This window comes from Chrysochloris asiatica, unplaced genomic scaffold (genome assembly GCF_000296735.1).
Source record: "Chrysochloris asiatica unplaced genomic scaffold, ChrAsi1.0 scaffold00097, whole genome shotgun sequence".
NCBI classification, from domain to species: domain Eukaryota; kingdom Metazoa; phylum Chordata; class Mammalia; order Afrosoricida; family Chrysochloridae; genus Chrysochloris; species Chrysochloris asiatica.
The window spans coordinates 8,368,909-8,390,305 of NW_006408615.1; the positions used below are offsets into that span (position 1 = coordinate 8,368,909).

The 21,397-nt window shown below is 50.4% G+C and overlaps 1 protein-coding gene across 1 annotated transcript in view; it reads right to left on the reverse strand.

Moving 5' to 3' along the window:
- MPPED1 (metallophosphoesterase domain containing 1) overlaps window positions 1–21,397 on the reverse strand; it is a 107,868-nt gene that overhangs the window by 83,488 nt on the left and 2,983 nt on the right. The window contains exons 2-3 of the mRNA XM_006866844.1: window positions 11,981–12,288; window positions 2,359–2,540 (exon numbers count right to left, since the gene is read on the reverse strand). Coding sequence (XP_006866906.1) covers window positions 2,359–2,540; window positions 11,981–12,204 — 406 coding nt within the window. The 5' untranslated portion in view covers window positions 12,205–12,288. The remainder of the gene's footprint in view (window positions 1–2,358; window positions 2,541–11,980; window positions 12,289–21,397) is intronic.

The following is a 21,397-nucleotide window of genomic DNA, read 5'->3' on the forward strand; positions in this document are numbered from 1 at the left end:
TGCATTAACCCACAGCGCCACATCAGGACTCCGCTGGATTGTGTTTCATCTTTAATACATGACTTGCTATGAACCAGCGACAACTAGATGGCAACCAAAAGCACAGAACCCCACCCGTCCAGCACACCGCCCCGCCAGGCCACAGCCACTGGCTCCCTGGGGGCTTGAAATGCCAGTACTGGGAAGGGCACCCGTCCAGCACACCGCCCCGCCAGGCCACAGCCACTGGCTCCCTGGGGGCTTGAAATGCAAGTACTGGGAAGGGAAGCTCCCTGTGTGCAATGGGTGACTTTTCATCAAGCCAGCAGCAAGTGGATTTCTACATCCCGGCTCCCACTTAGGCTCTTGTGCACACGAAATCCCAAAAGAGGCCCGGACTTCCCTGATGAATCGAAGGCAGAGAGCAGTGCCAGACTCTCCGAAGCCCACCCCCCACTCAAATGACAAGTACAACATCTGCAAACACTTCAAGGCAGTAGAAGGGGACAGGCCTGGTATAAGGAGCCTTTTGTAAAAGGAAGGCCCTTTTGTTAAGTCACTTGGAATAACCCAGGCAAGTATAAGCTCTACCACAAGTACAGATGAGGAAGCAGGCTCCCAAATTCCCATAGCACGCTGTTCTTTTGTTGAGTCCATTCTAACTCCTGTTGGTCCCATGTGTGTCAGAGTAGAACTGTGCCCACAGGGTTCTCAGTGGATGAGTTTTCATAAGTAGATTCCACTCATGGTGCCCCCGTGTGTGTCAGAGTAGAACTGTGCCCACAGGGTTCTCAGTGGCTGGTTTTTCATAAATCAATTACCAGGTCTTTCTTTCTAGGCACCTCTGCATGGACTGGAACCTCTGACTTTTGGATTAGCAGCGTTATTTAAGACTGGCATCATCCAGGAACTCCAAGAGGCAGAGAGAGATCTTCTAAATTACTCATCGAAATGTGCCAGTTTCCCAGGCTCCACACTCCTCCCTGGGCCCCAATCACCAACAGAACATGGTCACAATGGGGCCGGGTCCCTCCTTCCAGGTCCACCATGTCCTCCCAAGCCCTTAGCTCCAGTCATCAGGCCTTGCCCAAGCTGTTCTCTCTGCCTGAAACAGCCTCCTTTCCTGTAGGCAGACCCCCAATCTACGTGTCAAAGTCTGGGACAGAGCCTATTTCTCCTGGAGGCATTCGGCTGTCTCCACGGCAGCCCCAACCCGCCCCGGCCTGTGTGTTCATAGCTCCGCAGGCCTCACTCATTCAGCATTTGCAGCAGCACACCAAGGGCCAGAGTGGACAACAAAGATGGTCCCTGCCCTCGGGGACCTGGGGGTGGGGGGCAGCGGCAGGCAGAACCCTCCTCTGTCAACAGGTATGAAAAGAACATCCACCTCAAGCAGCTGTTCCCAGATGTAAACAGTGGAGCAAATAGGCTGCCACCCATGGTCAGTACATAGTAGGTCCCTGACCAAAAGTGAGTGCAGAGGTTTACCAAGGAAACCAAGTGGATTCAGGCAAGCAGAGCCTTCCATCTTTACATCCCCATCAGAGCAGAGGAGAGCTATGAAACCAGCTTCGAAGGGGACTGCCCAGGCCCCCCTGAAGGAATTCCTTTCCATTTCTACAAGTTCAGACCCCAGGGGAGCCTGCCATTAGTCTCCCGCTGGAAAAATCAATATTTAAAGCCCTAGGCTTGCCAAGCAGAGCGGAAGGCCTTATTTGTAAATATTTGTCTCAACTGGCAAAGCTGGACCTGTCTCTCACCACAGCTGCCCCCTCACTCTGACCCTCTGCGTGCCAGTTCCCAGTCATCCACACAACAGGGTCCCCTGAGGAAGCAGGAGCCATCTGGCAGCTGCGAGGGGCTGCTCACAGAAGTGGCCACCCACAACCATGCCTCTGCAGCAGCAGGCTGGCCAGCCACCTGTGGACATCTGCCTGTCCCTGGGGTGTGGCAGAGATGCCACTTGGGAGGTGCCTGTGGATTCCCAAGACACACAGCTGATCCCAAGGACACCCTCGGTTTCTCATTCTTATTTGGGGGATAAAAAAAGCAAAAAGACAAAGACAAAAACCAGACTTGTCTATGAAATCATAGCCCACACCTGGTTTCCTGAAGCCCCGCTGCAGGCTTCGGACACCTAAGGGTGCCCTCTCCCTGGGGACCAGCTGAGGCCAGCTCTGGTATCCATTCCCTCAGCCGGCCGGCCATTCAACAATTACTTCTTGACTGAATTCTTGCCCAGGCACTGGAACCAGACACACAGTGGGCAAAGACGGCCTTTGGGAAAGTTCCACAAACACATAGAAAGTGTCAACCAAGGTGTGAGCCCCAAGGTGGAGCCCTGAGAGGTGGGGGGGGGGGGGAGGTGAGGGGGCCTACCGAGCCACTCGTTGAATTTCTTCACCTCACTCGGCAACCCCAGCTCCGTGAAGTCGCCAGCATGGATGAGCACGTCGCCATAGGGCATCTGGATGGGGTCAGTCCTCGAGTGGGTGTCGGACACACAGACGAATCGTGTGTAGCCGGGAGGCTTGGGGGCGTCGTGCGGCACTGGGTCCACCCTGAGAGAGAGAGGACATATGGTCAGAGCATCTGTGCCTAGCCACTACCCCTGGACCCCCAACTTACTGAGAACTCTCCCACCCCACACAGACTGAGTCTCCACCCCACACTGACTCCCTGACCCCCACCCAACATACACTGACCCCTCAGCCAGCACACACTGACTCCCCCTTACACACACTGACCCCCCACCCTAACACACACTGACACCCCACCCTAACACACACTCCACACCCTAACAGACACTGACACCCCCCAACACACACTGATACCCACCCTAACACAGACTCCCCACCCTAACAAACACTGACCCCTCAGCCAGCGCACACTGACTCCCCTTACACACACTGACCCCCCCACCCTAACACACACTGACACCCCACCCTAACACACACTCCACACCCTAACAGACACTGACACCCCCCCAAAACACACTGACTCCCCCAACACACACTGACTCCACACCCTAACACACACTGACTCCCCACCCTAACACACACTGACTCCACACCCTAACACACACTGACTCTGTACCCTAACACACTCTGACTCCCCACCCTAATACACACTGACTCTGTACCCTAACACACACTAACTCCGCACCCTAACACACACTGACCCCCACACCCATTGAGCCCTGGCCTCCAGAGGAGACAAACTGGGTTGGAATCCACCTATTCTTTTCATTAAGCAGGCAAACATTTTCCCTGAGCCTCAGTTTCCCCATATGGGCACCTCAGAGGGTTGTTGTGAGGGCTAAACAAGAAAATGAGTGATTCTTCCTTGGAGCAGTGTCTGGTCTTTGTAATTAACCCATTATCGGGCTAAGGCCATGTGCCTTGTCCTTTCATTCACTGCCCCCAGTTAAGGTCTTTTACTTTGTTTTTTCTTACCCACCATCCCCCCTGAGATGTTAACACCACAGACAAGATACACTTCTTTACACACTGTGAGGATGTTGTTATGAAGCTGAGCCAGCCCTGACTCATCAGGATGACCCTACACACAACAGAGCCAAATGCTGTCCCCTCTTGCACAAGTCCCATGGTCAGTGTTGGGTTAGATCATAATGATCCACAGGGTTTTCACTGGCTGAGGTTTGGAAGAAGATATCCAGGCCTTTCTCCCTAGTCTTCATCTGGAAACTTGCTGAAACCTATCCCCTCTGAATGCCCCTGCTGGTATCTGAAGTATCAGTCCCTACCACCACCGCCTCACTGCCTGCAAACTTATGCTTTATACATAAAAAGAGGGGATTTCTCACTTCTCAGGTTCCGTTTTCACCCCACTAGTGGGTGATGTCCTCCCACCCATCCTGACTGAAAATGCATGAACTCAAGTCCACAGTCCAACTGAGAAAACAGACTCACTCGTGCTCTGCAGACACATGCAGCATGCAAGAATAGTGACCATGAAAGGGATTGTTACCCATAGATGTAGAGGGAAATCAAGGCAGGAAGGTGGGCAGCAGCTTTCAAAGCTGAGAGACCCTCATCATTTTTAGAACCAGGACCTTTCAGAGTTGTGTAAGGGTATGGTTCTGGAATCCCAGCTCTGTCACTTAACAGTCTCATGTGACCTTCAGCTAATGCTTGCCCTCAGTTTGCTCCTCTGTAAAATGGGTACACTGCACTGTTGTCTCTGGATTTGACGATGCATTGTGATGCATGGAAAAAACACTCTGATGATTACAGAGGGCTACATGTATGGGTCTCTGGTAGCGTAGTGGTTACGAATGGGGCTGCTCACCTCAAAGTCAGCAGTTCAAAACTACCAGCCATTCCGTGGGAGAAAGATGAGGCTTTCTGCTCCCATAAGGATTTACAGCCTTGGAAACCCTGTGCAGGGTCACTATGAGTTAGAACCGACTCCACGGTACTTAACAAGAACAACATGTATGGGTGAAAGTTCTTGTTTTTTGGGAGTCCATCACAGCTGAGCCACTGAAGCCTGAGAGGTTAAAAGAAGGGGCCTGGGTCCTCTGGGACTAACTCTCACACAGAACACAGAACCTGGCTCCCCAACTCCTAGGCCAGGGGTCCCCACCACCACGGCTCTTTACCTCCCTGGTCGGATGAACTCACCAGGCTCAAAACTCTTTAAAAATAATGGCATGACATTTCAACGAGTATCATTCTGTAAATGAGTATACTGCTCGAGGAGTTGTGTTTCAATCTAATTATGCAGCAAACCAAAAGCGGTGCCATATCAGTTACATAAATACTTTTAAAGACATCTTTCTAATTATCCTTTTTTTTTTTTTTTTTTTCAGACAATATACTTCGAAGAAATTTAATTAACACCTTACAAGAGGCGTGGGTTCTGCATGCTAATGTGCAGGGCGCTTTAGCGCGTCCAATCCCCAGCGTGGCAGGTGCCAAGCCAGCAGTCCTAACCGGAGCTGCATGCCAGGGACTTTCTGCAGCTTCCGAAGCCAGTTAGAATTACTGCAGGTCAGAGCTGGGTGGGACTGACAATGTCTAATAGTGACCAATCAGGGAGGTGCTGAATGTGTCGTCTTTGGTCCTTCTCCTCATCCATCCATCCACCTTACAGAGCATACCTTGAGCACCTACTATACGTAAGCTCTGGGCTTGATGCTGGAGGTACAGGGACGAGTCAAGCTGGATCCCTGTCCCCCAGAAGCAGGGATGTGACAGTATAGGCACCAGCTTTGACAGGGGCTGGCCTGGAGCTGGGAAGCTTTCTGAAAGAGTTGTGGCCTGAGTGTGTCTGGAAGCTGAAGTCTCCCTTGTAGTAAGTAACACCACCACTCTGTGCATGGGAACCCCCAATAGCCCTCCCACCTGACAGACAGTCTAGTAGGAAGAATTGGCCTTCGGGGAGTCCCGGAGAACCACCTGTATGTCCTCCCCACCCCCCAACACAGCTGATTGGACCAAGGGCAGTCAATCGGAACAAGGTTAGCCAGGGGCCTAGCTAAGGGCCTGTCCCATGAGCAGAAATGAGCCAACCAAATGCTTCCTCCTGTCCCATCCTCTTTGTGTCTCTTCATTGTCCCCCAATCTATCTCTCTGTCTCTTCAGAATCTGGCCCAAGAAGTAGAGAGGAAATCTCCACGTTGGTCAAGGAGTGAGGATGCTGTGAAGTGACAGAGACCAAGTCAAACATATAAAGACAGACCAAGAGGGGAAACAGAGAAAGAGGCAGGGATGTCATTCCCAGACACTCCAGAAAGGCCCCTTAGGGGAGGAGCCCCGAGCGGCCTCAGCCCTTGGTGCCCATCACAAGCTCCGCACTAGCTGTATGAACCCAAGAGCTGCGTCAGGCTGAGCTCTTTAATTAACTGTTCTTATTTCCCTACACGCTGCAGGCCTGTGAGCCCTGGAAGATGCAAACCTAATAATCTCCAGAGAAAAAAACTAAAGACTTTTATTTCCCCGTACAGTCCTTCAGCTATTTGGATTGTAGCAGATACTCAACCTTGAAATAGGAACATCCATAGTATCTGAGGATCACCGCAGATCGAGGGTCCATCATATGCTTTCAGACATTTGCTGACTTCACCCCCATACGACCATCTAGAGGGGACTCTGGGTAATCCCCATTTTATAGATGAGGAAAGTTGAGACTCAGAAACGCCAACTTGCCCCTGGTCTCAACCATGGGACTCAGTGGAGCTGAAATCTAAAGCTGATCTTTTACTCCAGAGCTTTCCCTCATTTCACACAATCAATTGACGAGGGCTTGTTGGGGATACTTTTGAGGACAAGATGATCTTGAAGTGTGCCCGTGCAGAGCTCACAGAGCCTGTCTATGTTCAGAAGAAATGAGAGAAGCAAGAAGATGTAAGAAAGGAAGAAAGACAGTTTATCAGAGAGAAGAGGGCAGACAGCATCGTTTAACTCCTAGATCCAGCTATGTCTGAAGCCAGATCCAAATCTAAACTTCCCAGCTAATCACATGAACAAGGAAACTCCTTCACATAATGTAAGTTGGGTTTCTGACACATGTAATGGTAAAGCACTGACTAAACACTGAATCAAAACAGGCTAAGGGTTAACTGAAGTCCAGCCAAGCTAGGCTCATGCCCAAAGTCCAAACAAGTATGTTAAAGAACAGAATTTGAACCTGAGTCTCCACTAACAAGCAATTAGGTTGTTGTCGTTAAGTGCCGTCAAGTTGGTTCCGACCCATAGCGACCCTATACAGAGTTTCCAAGGCTATAAACCTTTACGGGAGCAGAAAGCCTCATCTTTCTCCTGCGGAGTGGCTGGTAGTTTCGAACTGCTGACCTTAAGGTTCACAGTCTAATTTGTAACCACTACGCTACCAGATTACTACTCAGTCTTAATAGATTCATTGTTTGTTGTTATGTGTCGTGAAGTGGGTTCCGACTCATAATAGATTCATTCATAGGACAAGAAAAACAAAGCAAAATGTGTTTGGTTTTGTGTTCCTGATGAGGCTCAGTGGGAACGAGAGAGAAGAGAAATAAATGTGCCCATGTAGTCCATAGCTCCTGCCTGCTGGGGTGGTCTCGAGCCAGGTCACAGCTCTCTGGTACCTGAAACCTATCACCACCTCTCCCTGAGGGTCCCTAATCCTGTAGTCTGATGTGTGAGTCCTGAGAAAGAACCCCAGTGGGGCACCAGAAGTGGAGGCTGTTACCCACCTTGTTCCCGGTTCTGAAGGTCCACATGGGCCAGAGGTCCCTGCCCTACACCCAAGTTCCAATAACATGCCCAGCTGTGTGGCTGGGCATCAGGTACAGCGACTTGTAGTCCCGGCCTCTCACAAATGGGAACACTGAGGCCCAGGGAGGGGTAGTGACTGGCTGGCACAACACTGAAGAGCAGCCTCCCTGACTTCCTGCCCAGTGCTCCCCCCATGAACCAACCACTGATTCCAAGGTGACAGAGAGGGGAAGGCCCTCCACCCCAACCTGCTCACCTCTAGGCCTCTGCACCTGGGATGACCAGCTCCCCTCAGGTCAAATCTCTGCTTACCCTCCAAGCCTGGAGTGAATCCCCCAGAAGCCCTCCTGAGTCCAGCACTCCAGCTAACCTGCGGCCTGCCTGGACTTCCTCCTTTACTCCTTCCCATCCCAGTGCAGGCTCTGGGCACCGCCACAGGCTAGAGCAGGGGGAATGATAGTAAATGATTCACAGACAAATGTACCAACAGACTGAGACGCAGGTCAGCAAGGGAAGATGTCCTGCACCACTAAAGCTGGGGGCAAGTGTGTAACCTGGTCACCAATCTGAAGAAGTGATGCAGTGTAGTCGTTAAAAGGCAGAGGGAAGAAGAATGGAATGTTCTGGAAATAAGGCAGGCTGCTGGGTGAGAGCGCCCCTCAACACTATCACCTCCCCAGGTCCACGGCGGAGCCCCTCTGTCTCCTGGAGACTTTGGGGCCAGGACATGCTGAGGGTCACAGGGTCCCCAGGATGAATTTTGCAGCTCAGTCTCTTTGGCTTGGTTCCCTCATCTGGAGAAGGAGGATCAATAGGGTGCCGCTAGGGGCTGGGGACAAGTGCATAAGGAGGCTAGTCCAGGCCTGGCGCACAGATGGGCCTCTCTCTCCCTCACTACATCCTTCAAGGGTCTTGTACAGTCTGAGGTATTCAGAGGACCTTTAGTGGAGCAGCCAGAGTCTCCACCCACATCACCCACCGCTGTCAAAGGCTGGAAAAGGAGTTTGCTAGATGGGCTCTGAATCCCCGCACACACGGAGTAATACCACAGACCCTGATAGCCCTGACCTCCCAGCACTCACTCTTATTTCTCGCTCCCCCAGGCTGCCCACCCACCGAAAAGCCCCGGCTTGGCACCCCAGCCCCAGAGTCTCCAAGTCCCAGCTCTAGAGACTCATTGCTCAGGCAGAGGCAGCCCTGTCACAAGCAGGGTGTCTGGGGGCAAGTGCATAAATCACTGGGCACGCTCAGAGGCCACGTTTGCGCTGTCATTGTTGTCATTAAATATAAATTGTGGGTTTATTCAATAAGAGCCCTGGCTCTCCCGGCCTGGAGAGGAAGCCCAGGCCGGCCATCAATCACGGGTCGGGGAGGGGCCTCGTCCTCTGGTTTCCTTCTGCTCAGAGCAGCAAACTATGGGAACCTGCACGCTCAGGGCATGGGGTCTGAATAAGGGGGGCACTGGCGGCCCTCTCTGCTGCCAGAAACCCCAGCTTTGGACAAAGTTCTATTTCAAAGCCCCGGAGCACTGGGCCCTGCCCAAAGCCCCTGCTGCCTCTGAGCTCTGCCTCCTATGGAATTCCTCTGCCTCCTATGGAACTCCCCTTGGGAAAGGGCAGCCCCCCCAGAGCAGTGCTTCTGCCTCCTATGGAATTCCTCTGCCTCCTATGGAACTCCCCTTGGGAAAGGGCAGCCCCCCCAGAGCAGTGCAGATCAGGTGTCACCCTCACTCTGTTCGGCACCACATGGGTTTCCGGAGGCTGTAAATAAATCTTTATGGGAGCAGAAAGCCTCCTCGTTCTCCCGCAGAACAGCTGGTAGTTTCGAACTGCTGACCTTGCGGTTCATAGCCCAATTCATAACCACTAAGCTACCAGAGCTCCTTAGCAGAGCTCCTTAGCAGAACATGCTATTATTGCAGGCTTTTAGTTTCTCTGCTACCAGTCTGTCACCACCAGATGTCAGCAGGAGCAGGGTCTGGACACGCAGGCATGTCCCAAGCACCTAGCCCAAGGGTGTCACTTGCAACCCCGCTCTGTGGATCTATTGACTTGTTTAATACTCAGCATTACCCTTAGCAGAGTCCCTGCGGGGTGAACATGATTAATGCGCTCAGCTGCTAACTGAAAGGTTTGAGGTTGGAGTTCACCCAAAGGCACCTCACAAGTAAGGTCTGGCAATCTACTCCAGAAACAATCTGCCATGGAAAACCTACGGAGACCAGTTCTACTCTGACACAATGGAGGTCACAAAGAGTTGGTGCTGAATTGATGGCAACTGGTTTGCTTTTTTGACTTTACTACTCCTAGTAGTATTTTATAGGTGGGGAAATAGGCACCAAGAGGGATGGGCTCACAGGTCAGAGCTCAGACAGGATCCAAACGCAGGTGGGCCAGCTTGGAGCCAGCGTTCCTGGTCAAAGTGCTGCAAGACTGATGAGTGAATGAGAACTCGAGCAATGAAGGAACCTCCGTGGCTCGTTAGTGAAATGGGGTGGTAACCACTCTATGGTTTGGTTACTTACTCCCCTTCCTCGGGATACAAACTGGCCCCTAAAGGTCTACATGGACACACCTGTCCAGCTGGACAGCTCTGTCCACTTCTTCAGCAACCCTTTCTCCCAGCCATCCCAGGCTTTAACTTGCTACCCCCACCCTCCACTCATCCTCCTCTGAGTCTCAGCCTAGAAGCCATTCCCTCCCCTGCCATCTCCCTGGCTGGCTGTTCTCTTAGGGATGAGCCTCACGCACCCACCCAAGGCAGGGATTGGCCAAGCCGAGGCAGACCATAATAACAGCTCTCTGTGCTTCTATTGTCCCTGGTGGTGCAAACGGTCGTGGGATCGACTATGAACTGAAAGGCTGGTGATTCAAACCCACCCTCAGAAGAAAGGTCTGGTGTTCTGTTTCCAAGAGGTCACAGCCTTGAAAGCTCGGTGGAACAGTTAGATTCTGCACAGAAAGAAGGTCCCTGTGATTCGCAGTTGACTTGAGAGAAACTGACAACAGCTGTGGTTGTTACTTTAGGTTCCCGGGGTCTTTCTGAGATGGGTGTGCAAATACATAGACCCAAGCTCACCCGTGCCTTCAGAAGGCCAGGTGCTTGCTCCATTCCCACTGGGAAGGGAGGCTAACCCTGAATCTGGAGCAGCAGGCATGGTCACTCAGTTAGAGGGCTAACCCACCCACCCAAGAAAAAGTACAGCCCAGGGAAGAAAGAAAGAAACTTTCCTCCCAGCATCAACCTGCCCGTCCCCCCACTACGAGACCTAAGGTTCCACCAACACTGAAGGAGCAACATGTCTGAGACTCAGGACTGTCATGTCATCAAAGCTACCAGGCTGGCCCCCAAAAGGAAGCTAGAAGCAGTTTCCAAAATAGAAATTTACCTCAATAAAAATTACGTTGGCGGCTACTGATGATCCCAGTCCTGCAGACCCACAGGAAAAGGCACGTTCTGGAGCAGGCAGCACTGGGAAAGTTGGAATTCCCAGCCCTGGAGTCCACCCCAAGCCTGGCCCTGCCTCCCAGTCTGTCCCCCATGACTAGTCTCTCTGCACCTGCCCCCTGACAAGAGGAGTGAAGAGAACAGCATCCAAGCTAGCCAGCTGGGGACCCCATGCTTCTCCTGGACCCAAGGGACTATGGTGGAACACTACAGATGGCCTTCCAAGCCCTAGAGGAAGCTGGGGAGCAAGTGAGGGGTCCTCATGGGGGCACCCCAACACAGCTCTGACCATCCCATGCTGCTACTGAGGACCATCCCACTCATCTATGCCCCAGGTCCAGTCAGAAAAATGTTCTAGAATATTCTAGGATGTTTGAGAATATCCTAGGATGTTCAAGACTATTCAAGACCAAGCTGACAAATACATCTCAGCCATCACTAAAGGATGCTGAACATGAGAGAGCCTTGAACTGGAGCCCAGACAGCTTAGGTTCTAATCTAGCTCAGGGGCCTGCTAGCTGTGTAGGCTCTGTGGCTCCCGGGTACACACCCAGGATCACCAAGGAATGGCTTTAATGAACACAGAGTCAGCCAGAGCAAGGTGGAGAGTTTATCTGTCCCCACCCCTTGCCACCCACATTTCTCTGGGGCGCAGAGAAAATCATGGAGAGGAAGGATTTATCTAAGTAATCACAGGCATTGAGATGAATCCTTGATACTGATCCAAGGCAGGACCCTAAGTCTGTATGCTCACCAGGGTCTAATGGCTCAGGTATTCCTGGTATTTCCTATTAGAGCCCTGAGGGAGGCAGCAGAATGTTCCAGTGCTTTTGGGAAAGCATCTCCACTTTTTCAACAGAAACTTGAGGGCCTAGTGACCTGGGTGGGAGACAGGAAGACTCGGGGGGTGGGCGGCAGGAAGGAAGAGCCAGGGTCCCAACCTCCCCCAGGGACCGGTGGCAAGTTTCCTGCCCTTTCCTGGCCTCAGTTTCCCCATCACTACAGCAAGGTCACAAACAGACAACTGAACTCAGCCCCAGGCTCTGCCAGGGGCACATAGGCCTGGAACAGCCAGCCTTTTTGATTTTTAAAAGCGAAGCCAGAAATTTGGATTTTGATGTGAAGTCACCTCGTTTTAAAATATTTGTCAACCATCCTCTCAGCCAAGTGAAACAAGACAGCCAGCCAGATGCGGCCCTCAAAGTCATTGGTTTGTAACTTCTCACACTGCCCTCTGTGACCCTAGGATTCCAGGATTCTCCAGTCTGAGTCCAGCAGCCAGGAGGGATCCCCCCACTTCCCCCAGGAGGTCCCCCAACGATCCGCTCACTTACATCTGCACGTGCGGTGGCTGGAAACGACCCTGGTTGATGTTGTAGAAGGTGAAGGCCTGGGTGGGGTTGGAGCTGTATTCGTCCACCTCGATGATGAGCCGGCTGTGTTGGTGACGCCGGGCGGCCATCACGTGGGACTGGGAGAAAGCCATGCCCAGGCCGCAGGGCAGGAGGGCCAGGGCCTCAGCCTTCAGGATGCCGGCATCCCACCTAGAACGCCACATGGACTTCGGCTGGTCTCCCAGGCATCTCCCTCTGCCGCTGCCGCCTCCACTGCCGCCCGGCCCCCCGCCAGACCTGGAAACAGACTGAGGAGACGGAGCAGAACCATGCGACAGTTAATCTGTTTGGGATTTGCTTTATTTAATGTCAGATGAAGATTTAGAAAGAGGGAGAGGGCGATGGGGAGAGAAAAAAACAGTCGTACAGCTCAAAAACTCATTACAAATCTTTCCAACTCAGCAGTTTGATGAATATACTTTGGTAAAAAGAAAAGGGAAATGAGGGAGGGGACAGAAACCCCACAACACTGTGGAGGGACGCATGCATGGTCCAACATGTTTAAATACTTAGGACATTTTTTTTTCCCCTCCAACAAAATCCCCCAGAGCCCACAGGTTGATGGTGAAACCAATGAAGACAACAGCTGGTGTTTAGTAAACAACTAAAGCTAAGTCTTACTTTTCGGAATTGGGGTAGGGTGGGTTCAACACCCACCCTACCCCCGCCCCACACACTTCCAAACACACCCACGTGGCCCCACACCCACACCCCGGCAAGCCTGAGCTGGCGGAGATGGCCCGACACAAATTCCTTCCTCAACATCGATTTTGCCTTAAAGAGATCTTTTAACAGCACTGGGGGAAGGGATTTCCCCACATGTGTATTGTCCTACATCTTCTCAGCTCAGGGGGAGGGGGAAAGGGATCTAGTTTTAAAACACAACTTTCCCTAATGCCTCACTCCTGTCACCCTCATAAACTTAGACCAAACCTACTGCTTATGAGTGGGTTCCGACTCACAGCGACCCTACAGGGTAAAGCAGACTGCCTCATCTTTCTTCTGCACTGCAGCTCGTAGGCTTGAACAGCTGACCTTCTGGTTAGCTTAGCAGCCAAAAACTTAATCTCCGCATCACCACGATTCCTTCCTCTCTCTCTTATAAGCCAAAGAAACCAAACCTTCTAGCAGCCCCTATGTTGTTGTTGTTGTTAAGTGCCATTGAGTTGATCCCGACCCATAGCAACCCCGTGTAGGGTTTCCAAAGAGCAGCCCCTATAGGACAGAAATAAACTGCCCCAGAAGGTTTCGAAAGCTGCAAATCTTGTCCAGAAGCTGACAGCCTCATAGTTCTCCCTCAGAGTGGATGGTGGGTTCAAACTACCAACCTTGTGATTAGCAGGTTGATGCCTAGCCTGCTACACCACATCACACCACGGTTCCCTCCTCTCTCTTACACTTGCTGCTCCTGTTGTTCTGAGCTGTCCAGTCAGTACTAAGGAATGGCTGGTGGGTTTGAACCACTGATCTTTTGATTAGAAGTCCAGTGTTCATCCTACAGTCTTACACCAGAACCCTCTTCTCTCTTAATGGTGGTGGTGGTACGCCATGGGGTAGGTTCCAACACATAGCAACCCTGTATATAGTTTCTGAGCCTCATATTTTCTCCCATGGAGCCACCGGTAGAGTCGAACTGCTGAGCTTGAAGGTTAGCAGCCCAACTTGTAACTCACTACTTTACCAGAGGTCCGTTTCTCTAAGATGTTAAGTGCCATCTAGTCAGTTCCAACTCATAGTGACCCTGCGTAGGGTTTCCGAGCAGCGCGGCTGGTGAGCTTGAACCACGGCTCTGGCAGTTCAAACCGACATTGCAGTCCAGCTCGTTAACCCACAATACCACACCAGGACTCCGTTCTCTAAATTGTTGTTGTTGTTAAGTGCTATCGAGTCAGTTCCGACCCATAGCCACCCTGTATAGGGTTTCCGAAGAGCAGCTGGTGAGCTTGAACTGCCAACCTTGCAGTTCAAACGGCTTTGCAGTCCAATGCGTTAATTCACAGCGTCACACCAAGACTTCCCTAAATTCTGACTTCCTCAATCAAACCTTGAATTCATTTAGAATCGCAGCTTGCAAGTGCTATAAATTTTTTTTTTAAATTGAATTGAAAAGTGTGGTTTGCATGTCAGTTTACTGAACTGAAACGTCCCTGTGGCGGACCCCAACTTGGCTGTGTAGAATCTTGAGGAAGCATGCCTGGGTGAGGCACCATCTGCCCCACACCAAAATCTCCGCGGCCTTGGTGCTAAGACCCTCTATTTTTCTTCTTCCTTTTCCTAATTATTTCTTAAATCTGAGATGTCTTGAAGATCGTTGTTGTTTTCAGGTTTGGTCAGTAAGACCTTCCAACAATTACATTTGCACTGCATTTAACCAAGGAGAAAATCACATAATTTAAACAATTCCTGGACAGTCATATCCCAGTCACGTTAAAGAAAATTCCCTTTGCTTTGCGCTTGGAAGAAGAATCGACAGTCAGAAAACAAATTAGATTAGGAAAATGACAAAAATTGGAGACTAGAGGACGTTTTAATTATGTGCAAGGAGAAATGGGTTATTAATTTTTTAAAGAAATCTTGATCATCCCCATACGAGATGAAATAAACACACTATCCTCCTCTTCCTCTTATTCTCCTCTCCTCCCCAAAACGCATGCTGGTCCACTGAGCGGATCCCTCTTCTCCACTTGGGAAGATGGAGAGAAAGATCTGCCTTTCCCTTTCTTTGTCCTGCAAATCATTTCTAAGAGAATCTGCTTTCCCAAAGATGCCAGTGATGTGAGAGGCGGTGAGTCTAGCTGTTCTGGCCTTGGGGCTTTCAAAATCTTCCTGGGAACAGGTCTGTGCCTCCTTATTTCCAGAATGTCTGACCGGCACTCCGAAGTCATGGGAGAGGCCTTAGGGCACCAAATGCCAACATGCTGTGTAATCTTAGACCAACTTCTTAACCTCTCTGAGCCTCCGTTTGCTCTTTTGGAAAATGGGTTTATAATTGGTTAATAATATTTCAGATATATTATCAAAAGGAGCCAGTCCTTGGAGAAGGAGATTATGCTTTTACCAAGTGAAGGATCAGCGAGAATGAGGAAGACGTCTAACAGGACGGATTGGCACAGTGGCAGCAGCAATGGACTCAAGCTTCACAACAATTGTAAGGATGGCGCAGGACAGGGCAGTGTTTTGTTCTGCTGTGCATAGGGTCACTGTGAGCCCCAAACAACTCAACAGCACCTAACAACAATGATTAAGCCCCCTCCCAGAGCAGCTGTGCAGATTAAATGGAGATGTGGGCGGGGTCTGACTGGTATTAAGTGCTAACACTTATGCAAAGGGTGGCTAGGAGTCGGTACTGACTTGATGGCACCTAACAAAAACAACTGTCTGTTAGTCTTATCATCGGTACTCAGTTCCATTTAATGCCTATTTATTGATTACTGGGGCATCACCCATGGCCCAGGGCATGGAAAATGAGCAAAGGAACTGGGGCCTGGCTGCAGAACCCACATCGCTGACCTCATCACGCCCGGTTTGTAATCCTTGCCATGGCCCTTCCTTGAAAACAGTTGAAGGTGGGACCTGGCCTGGCCTTCTGCCCACACTCCAGCCATACAGACCAGTGGCCTTCAGCTAACGGAAGCCCGGCCCTTGTGTGTTGTTGTTGTTGTTGTTGTTATGTGCTGTGGAGTCCAGTCTGACTCATAGCGACCCCGTACAGGGTTTCCGAGGCTAGAAATTTTTACAGGAGCAGAACGCCTCATCTTTCTCCAGTGGAACAGCTGGCAGTTTCGAACTGCTGACTGTGAGATTAGCAGCCCAATTCGTAACTATTACACTACTAGAGCTCCTTAAATGCTGCTGAGTCAGTTCTAACTCATAGTTACCCTGTACAGGGTTTCCAAGGAGCGGCTGGTGGGTTTAAACCACCATCTTTGTGGTTAGCAGTCCAGTCCTGCTCCAACAGTGCCACCCCAGGACCCCTTGTTTGCTATTCACCACCTATAAGAAAGAGGTCATGGTCTGTCCCATTTGAAACGCTCATGGCAAAGACACTAGCTGGAGATGAGACATAGACCCAGGTTGTCTGGCTCCAGGGCTCCAGCAACTGGACCTCTTTGTCCTCCTCTCCAGCTGGCTGGTGTAGTCAGGCTGTTAATCTCATAATCAGCAGTGCAAAACTACCAGTGGTTCCGCAAGAGAAAGATGAGGCTTTCTGTTCCCGTGAAGATTCACAGCCTCAGAAACCCTATACAGGGTCGCTATGAATTGAAACCGACTCCAGGACACATAGTCACCACCACCACAACCAGCTGACTTGCCCTTCATTTCCCAGAAAGGCCAATACATCCCCAGAAAGGTCTTGCTTAGGATCCCCATCCCAGCGTCACTTGAAGATCCGGGATGTCCCCTGAGGGCAGGTCTGGGTCTCCTGTATTCACCCCAGTATATCCGCCCAGCACCTGCCAGTGCTGGGACACTGAGCAAGTGGCTTAAAGTCCCAGAGGCTCTACTTCCTCATCTATAAAATGGAGAGAAAAACAGCACCGACCTCATACAGTCTTGACCATGAAATGAGCTCACATGTTACACTGCTTCCCCAGTAAGTGCTCATTAAATGTTAGCTATTATCATTACATTATTACTGTCCCCAGTGCCTATCACAGATACCCCATTAATATTTCATTATTTAATCAATGACTTTACTGTGGATGGATGGAAGGATGGGTGGGTGGATACCTGGATGGGTGAACGGATGGATGGACAGACACAGATGGATGGATGGGTGGATGGATGGATGGATGGATGGATGGATGGATGGATGAATGGACAGACACAGATGGATGGATGGATGGACAGACACGGATGGATGGATGGATGGATGGATGGATGGATGGATGGATGGGTGGGTGGATGGATGGGTGGATGGGTGGATGGGTGGGTGGATGGGTGGGTGGATGGATGGGTGGATGGATGAATGGACAGACACAGTTGGATGGATGGATGGGTGGATGGATGGATGGACAGACACAGTTGGATGGATGGATGGGTGGATGGATGGATAGATGGATGGACAGACACGGATGGATGGATGGATGGATGGATGGATGGATGGATGGATGGGTGGATGGGTGGGTGGATGGATGGGTGGATGGGTGGGTGGATGGGTGGAAAGGTGGAAGGATGGGTGGGTGGATGGATGGATGGATGGATGGATGGAGGGAGGGAGGGAGGGATGGAAAGAGAGAGGTGGTCTGATGGGGAGATGGAGGGAGAGGGAAAGGGAGCAAGAGAAGAAGGAAAGGAGGAACAGAAAGTGATGGGAGCAGTGAGAGAGAGATGGAGGCGGGAGGGATGATCAGATGGATGGATGGTGGGATGAATGGATGGCATCAAGGAGAGACCGCAGGATGGATGGATGGATGGGGGGTGTCTTGCCAGACTCTCCCTAGTGCTCAGCACAGCCTGGAGAAAATGAATGCCAAGGGGGTCCAGCTACAAGTTGAAGAGGTATTGCCCCAGCCCCTTGACACACCCCCACAATCCTGCCGCTTGTAAAAGGGAGCTTCTGCCCAGAGCTGCCCAGAGAAGCAGGCACCCACAATATGGGGTAACAGCTCTGCAGCGGGGGACCCTGCCGAAAAAGACAGAAGCAAGACATCCTGGGGGTGGGGGAGCCCTCTGCAGTGAAGCTCCACAATTCATATAAAGGGGGTTCGCAGTGGGCCTCGCTTGGAGGAACCAGGGAAGCTGGGGACGCAGAGCTTCTTTTAATGCCCATTTAATATTTATGGAGACGCGCTGCGTGTGCATCTCCTCCTCAGTGCAGCTCAGCCTCGAGGGGGGAACACTTCCAAAACAGATGCCTGGAGCCGGCACCATTTACACCTGGTCCACACACCAGCAAACCAGGCAGCCAGCGACCAGGACTGCGAAGCCCGCTGGTCTCCATCTAGGCTTGGTGACCCTGAGCAAGTCACCTTCCTGGCCAGCCACTGGCAACTCCTCGTGCAAGCAGGTGGAAGAAAGAAGGAAAGAAAAGACAATGGAGGTACAGATTGTTGTAAGATGCCACCAAGTCGATTCTGATCAAAGGCTACCCCACGTGTGCATTGCAGAACTGCCCCATAGGGTTTTCAAGGCCGTGACCTTTTGTAAGTAAATCTCTAGCCCAATCTTCTAAAGTTCCTCTGGGTGGGACTGAACCACCAGTCCTTCTGATAGTAGTCAAGTGTTAACCATTTGCATGCCACTCTGGAACTCTTATATGGAGAATTGGTGTGGCTGTGAGGTGCTGTGGGTTGGTTTCCACTCATAGTGACTCTTAAGTACAACCAAAAGTAGGGTGGGATTGGTTAAGTAACTCTTCAACAAATACCCAGGGCAGCCTCACATGTCCTCACTGTTCTAGGTGCTGGAAAGACCAGGGGAGAAAACAAAGGGCTCACTGCTCTGAAGGAACTGGTGGTGGTGGTTATGTGCCCTGGAGTCAGTTCCAACCCATAGCGACCCTGTACAGGATTTCCAAGGCTGTAAATCTTTACGGGAGCAGAACGCCTCATCAGTCTCCAGCAGAACAGCTGGTAGTTTCGAACTGCTGACCTTGCGGTCGCAGCCCAATTCGTAACCACTACGCTACCAGAGCTCCTTTGGCTGGGGTAGGAGCAAAACCAGAAACACTAGAAAAGATCCTTTCAGGTCATAATATGTACTTGGACAAAGACAAAGGAGGCCTGGTGATGAACTGGTCAAAGCACTAAGCTATTAGCTGAAAGGTCGGTGGTTCAAACCCATGCAGCAGCTCGAAGGAGAATACACCTGGAAATCTGTTTCTGTAAAGATAACAAGCTTGGGAACCCTTGTTGTTGTTACTAAGTGCTGTAGAGTCAGTTCAGACCCATAACAACCCTGCATAGGGTCTCCAAAGAGCAGCTGGTGACCTTGAACCGCTGACTTTGCAGTTCAAACGGCATTAACCCACAGCGCCACACCAGGACTCCTTGGATTGCACATTATTCTACTCCATCCTACTGGGTATCTATGAAACGGAATCCACTCAACGGCAATGGGGTGGGGTATGTGGGAAGAAGATAGAGCACAATCGTGTGCCCATGCAATATGGAACCCTAAGGATGGTTACTTTAAAGAGGTTAGATAGGACCTCAAACATGAATGATGACCTGGAGTCAGCCTCACCCAGACCTGGAGAACCAGAACAAGGCAGAGAAATAGCAGGTGCAAAGGCCCTGAGGCAGAAGCACTCAACAGACTGTCTCATCTGATTACTGCTGTTTTGTTGTTGGTCATTGGAGTCCTGGTGTGGGGCTATAGGATAAGCACTCCAACCACAAGGTTGGTTTGAACCACAAGGTCAGTGGTTCAAACTCACCAGCCACTCCTCTGAAACCCTATACAGGCTGTCTATGACCCAAGCCATGGCCTTTTGAATAACCTCATACACACGCGATAGTTAGACTGTGAACAAGGAAAACCATAGAAAAATTGATGCATTTGAGTTATGGTGTTGGAGACGAATATTGAAAGTACCATGGGCTGCCAAAAGAACAAACAAATCTGTGTTGGAAGATGTACAGCCAGAATGCTGCTTGGAAGCCAGAAGGGCCAGACTTCGTCTCTCATACTTCAGACACACTATCAGGAGGGGCCAGTCCCTGGAGAAGGACGTCATGTTTGGTAAAGTGGAGAGTGGGAGAGAAAGAGGCAGAATCAATGGGCTCAAACAAAGCAATGATTGTGAGGTTGGCGTAGGACCGGGCGGTGTTTCGTTCTGTTGTGCATAGCGTCACTGTGAGTCAGTACTGACTCGATGGCACCTAACAACAACAACAACCTGAGTCGGAAACAATTTGATGACACATAACAACAACATTGGCCACTGGATGCTTCTGCAATGGAGAGGAGTCTAGACTTGAAGTCACAGGGAACGGGGTTCAATTTTGGTCCCAGGTGTCTCTGAGCCATAAGACATTGGGAAGTTACTTAGCCTCTCTGTGCTTCCGAGTCTTCATATTCCCCCTCTGGATGGACTGAGAGGACCCATGAGGGTCTGCTGAGCACAGGTGGGAAGCTTCCAGCACCTTCTGGCCCAGCGGCCATTGAACCCTCTGCTTTGAAGGGTTCGCTTGTCAAAAGTCTGATGTTCTCAAAATATGGGTTTCCTCAAAGGCGTTTATTTTTTGGACCTCAGGCTCCATGAATTTGGTTAGTCCGCAGTGAACCTGGACATCAGCTGAGGCACCAAGAGAGGGTCACCTCCAGTCCCAGGTCTAGGATTCCACCAGAATATGAAATTCTGTTCAACATGTTCCCCCTTTTGGTCAGGATTCTTCTAAAGAATCTTTGATCAAAACATTTAGCCACTGTTAACTGATGATGTATGGAGGGGATTATAATCAATATAATGAAACAAGCTATATGAATGGTTGAATGTGAAGCTGATGATGTGCCCTGTAAACTTTCACTCAATCCAAAACAAAAACATTTAATTAAAAAAAAAAATTTAGCAATGGTAGTTGGGCGCCACTGCCAAATGAAGTTGTCTAAGACTTCATTTTTCTTGGATCCACAATCAATACTCATGGAAGCAGCAGTCCAGAAATAAAACCATGTATTGCATTGACTAAATCAGCTGTACAAGACCTCTTTCAAGTGTTCAAGAACAAAGATGTCAATTTGAGGACCAACTCAAGCCAAGGTATTTTCAACAGTCTCATACGCATGTGAAGGTTGCACAGTAAATCAGGAATACCATAAAAGAACTGACAAATTTGAATTATGGTGTTGGCAAAGAATATTGAAAGTACCATGGACTGTCAGAAGAACAAACAAATCGGTCTTGGAAGAAGTAAAGCCCAAGGGCTCCTAGAAGGGAGATTTTGTCTCTGGTTCTTTAAACATGTCGGGAGGAGTCAGTCTCTGGAGAAGGACATCATGAATGGTAAAGTGGAGGGTCAGAGAAAAAAGAGGAAGACGTTCGGCAAGACAGGTCGGTACCAAATGGGCTCAGGCATAACAGCAACTGTGAGAATGCTGCAAAACCAGGCAGTGTTTTGTTGTGTTGTGCACAAGGTCAGAACCGACTCAGTGGGACCTAACAACAACAAAGTGCAGCAGCGTCCAGTTTTTCTTGCCTCGTGGCAAAATCATTCATGGAGTCAACTCCAAATACATTCCATTTCTTCCGCTTATTCCTGACTTTCTTCTACCTCTTTGGTTCCAAACGAATAGAGACTAATTATTGCGCCTTGGATGGCTGCTGACAAGCTTTTAAGACCTCAGGCACTAGGTAACAAACTAGAAGGTAGAACAGAAGCACTAACACATCGTACCATGGCCAATTAACTG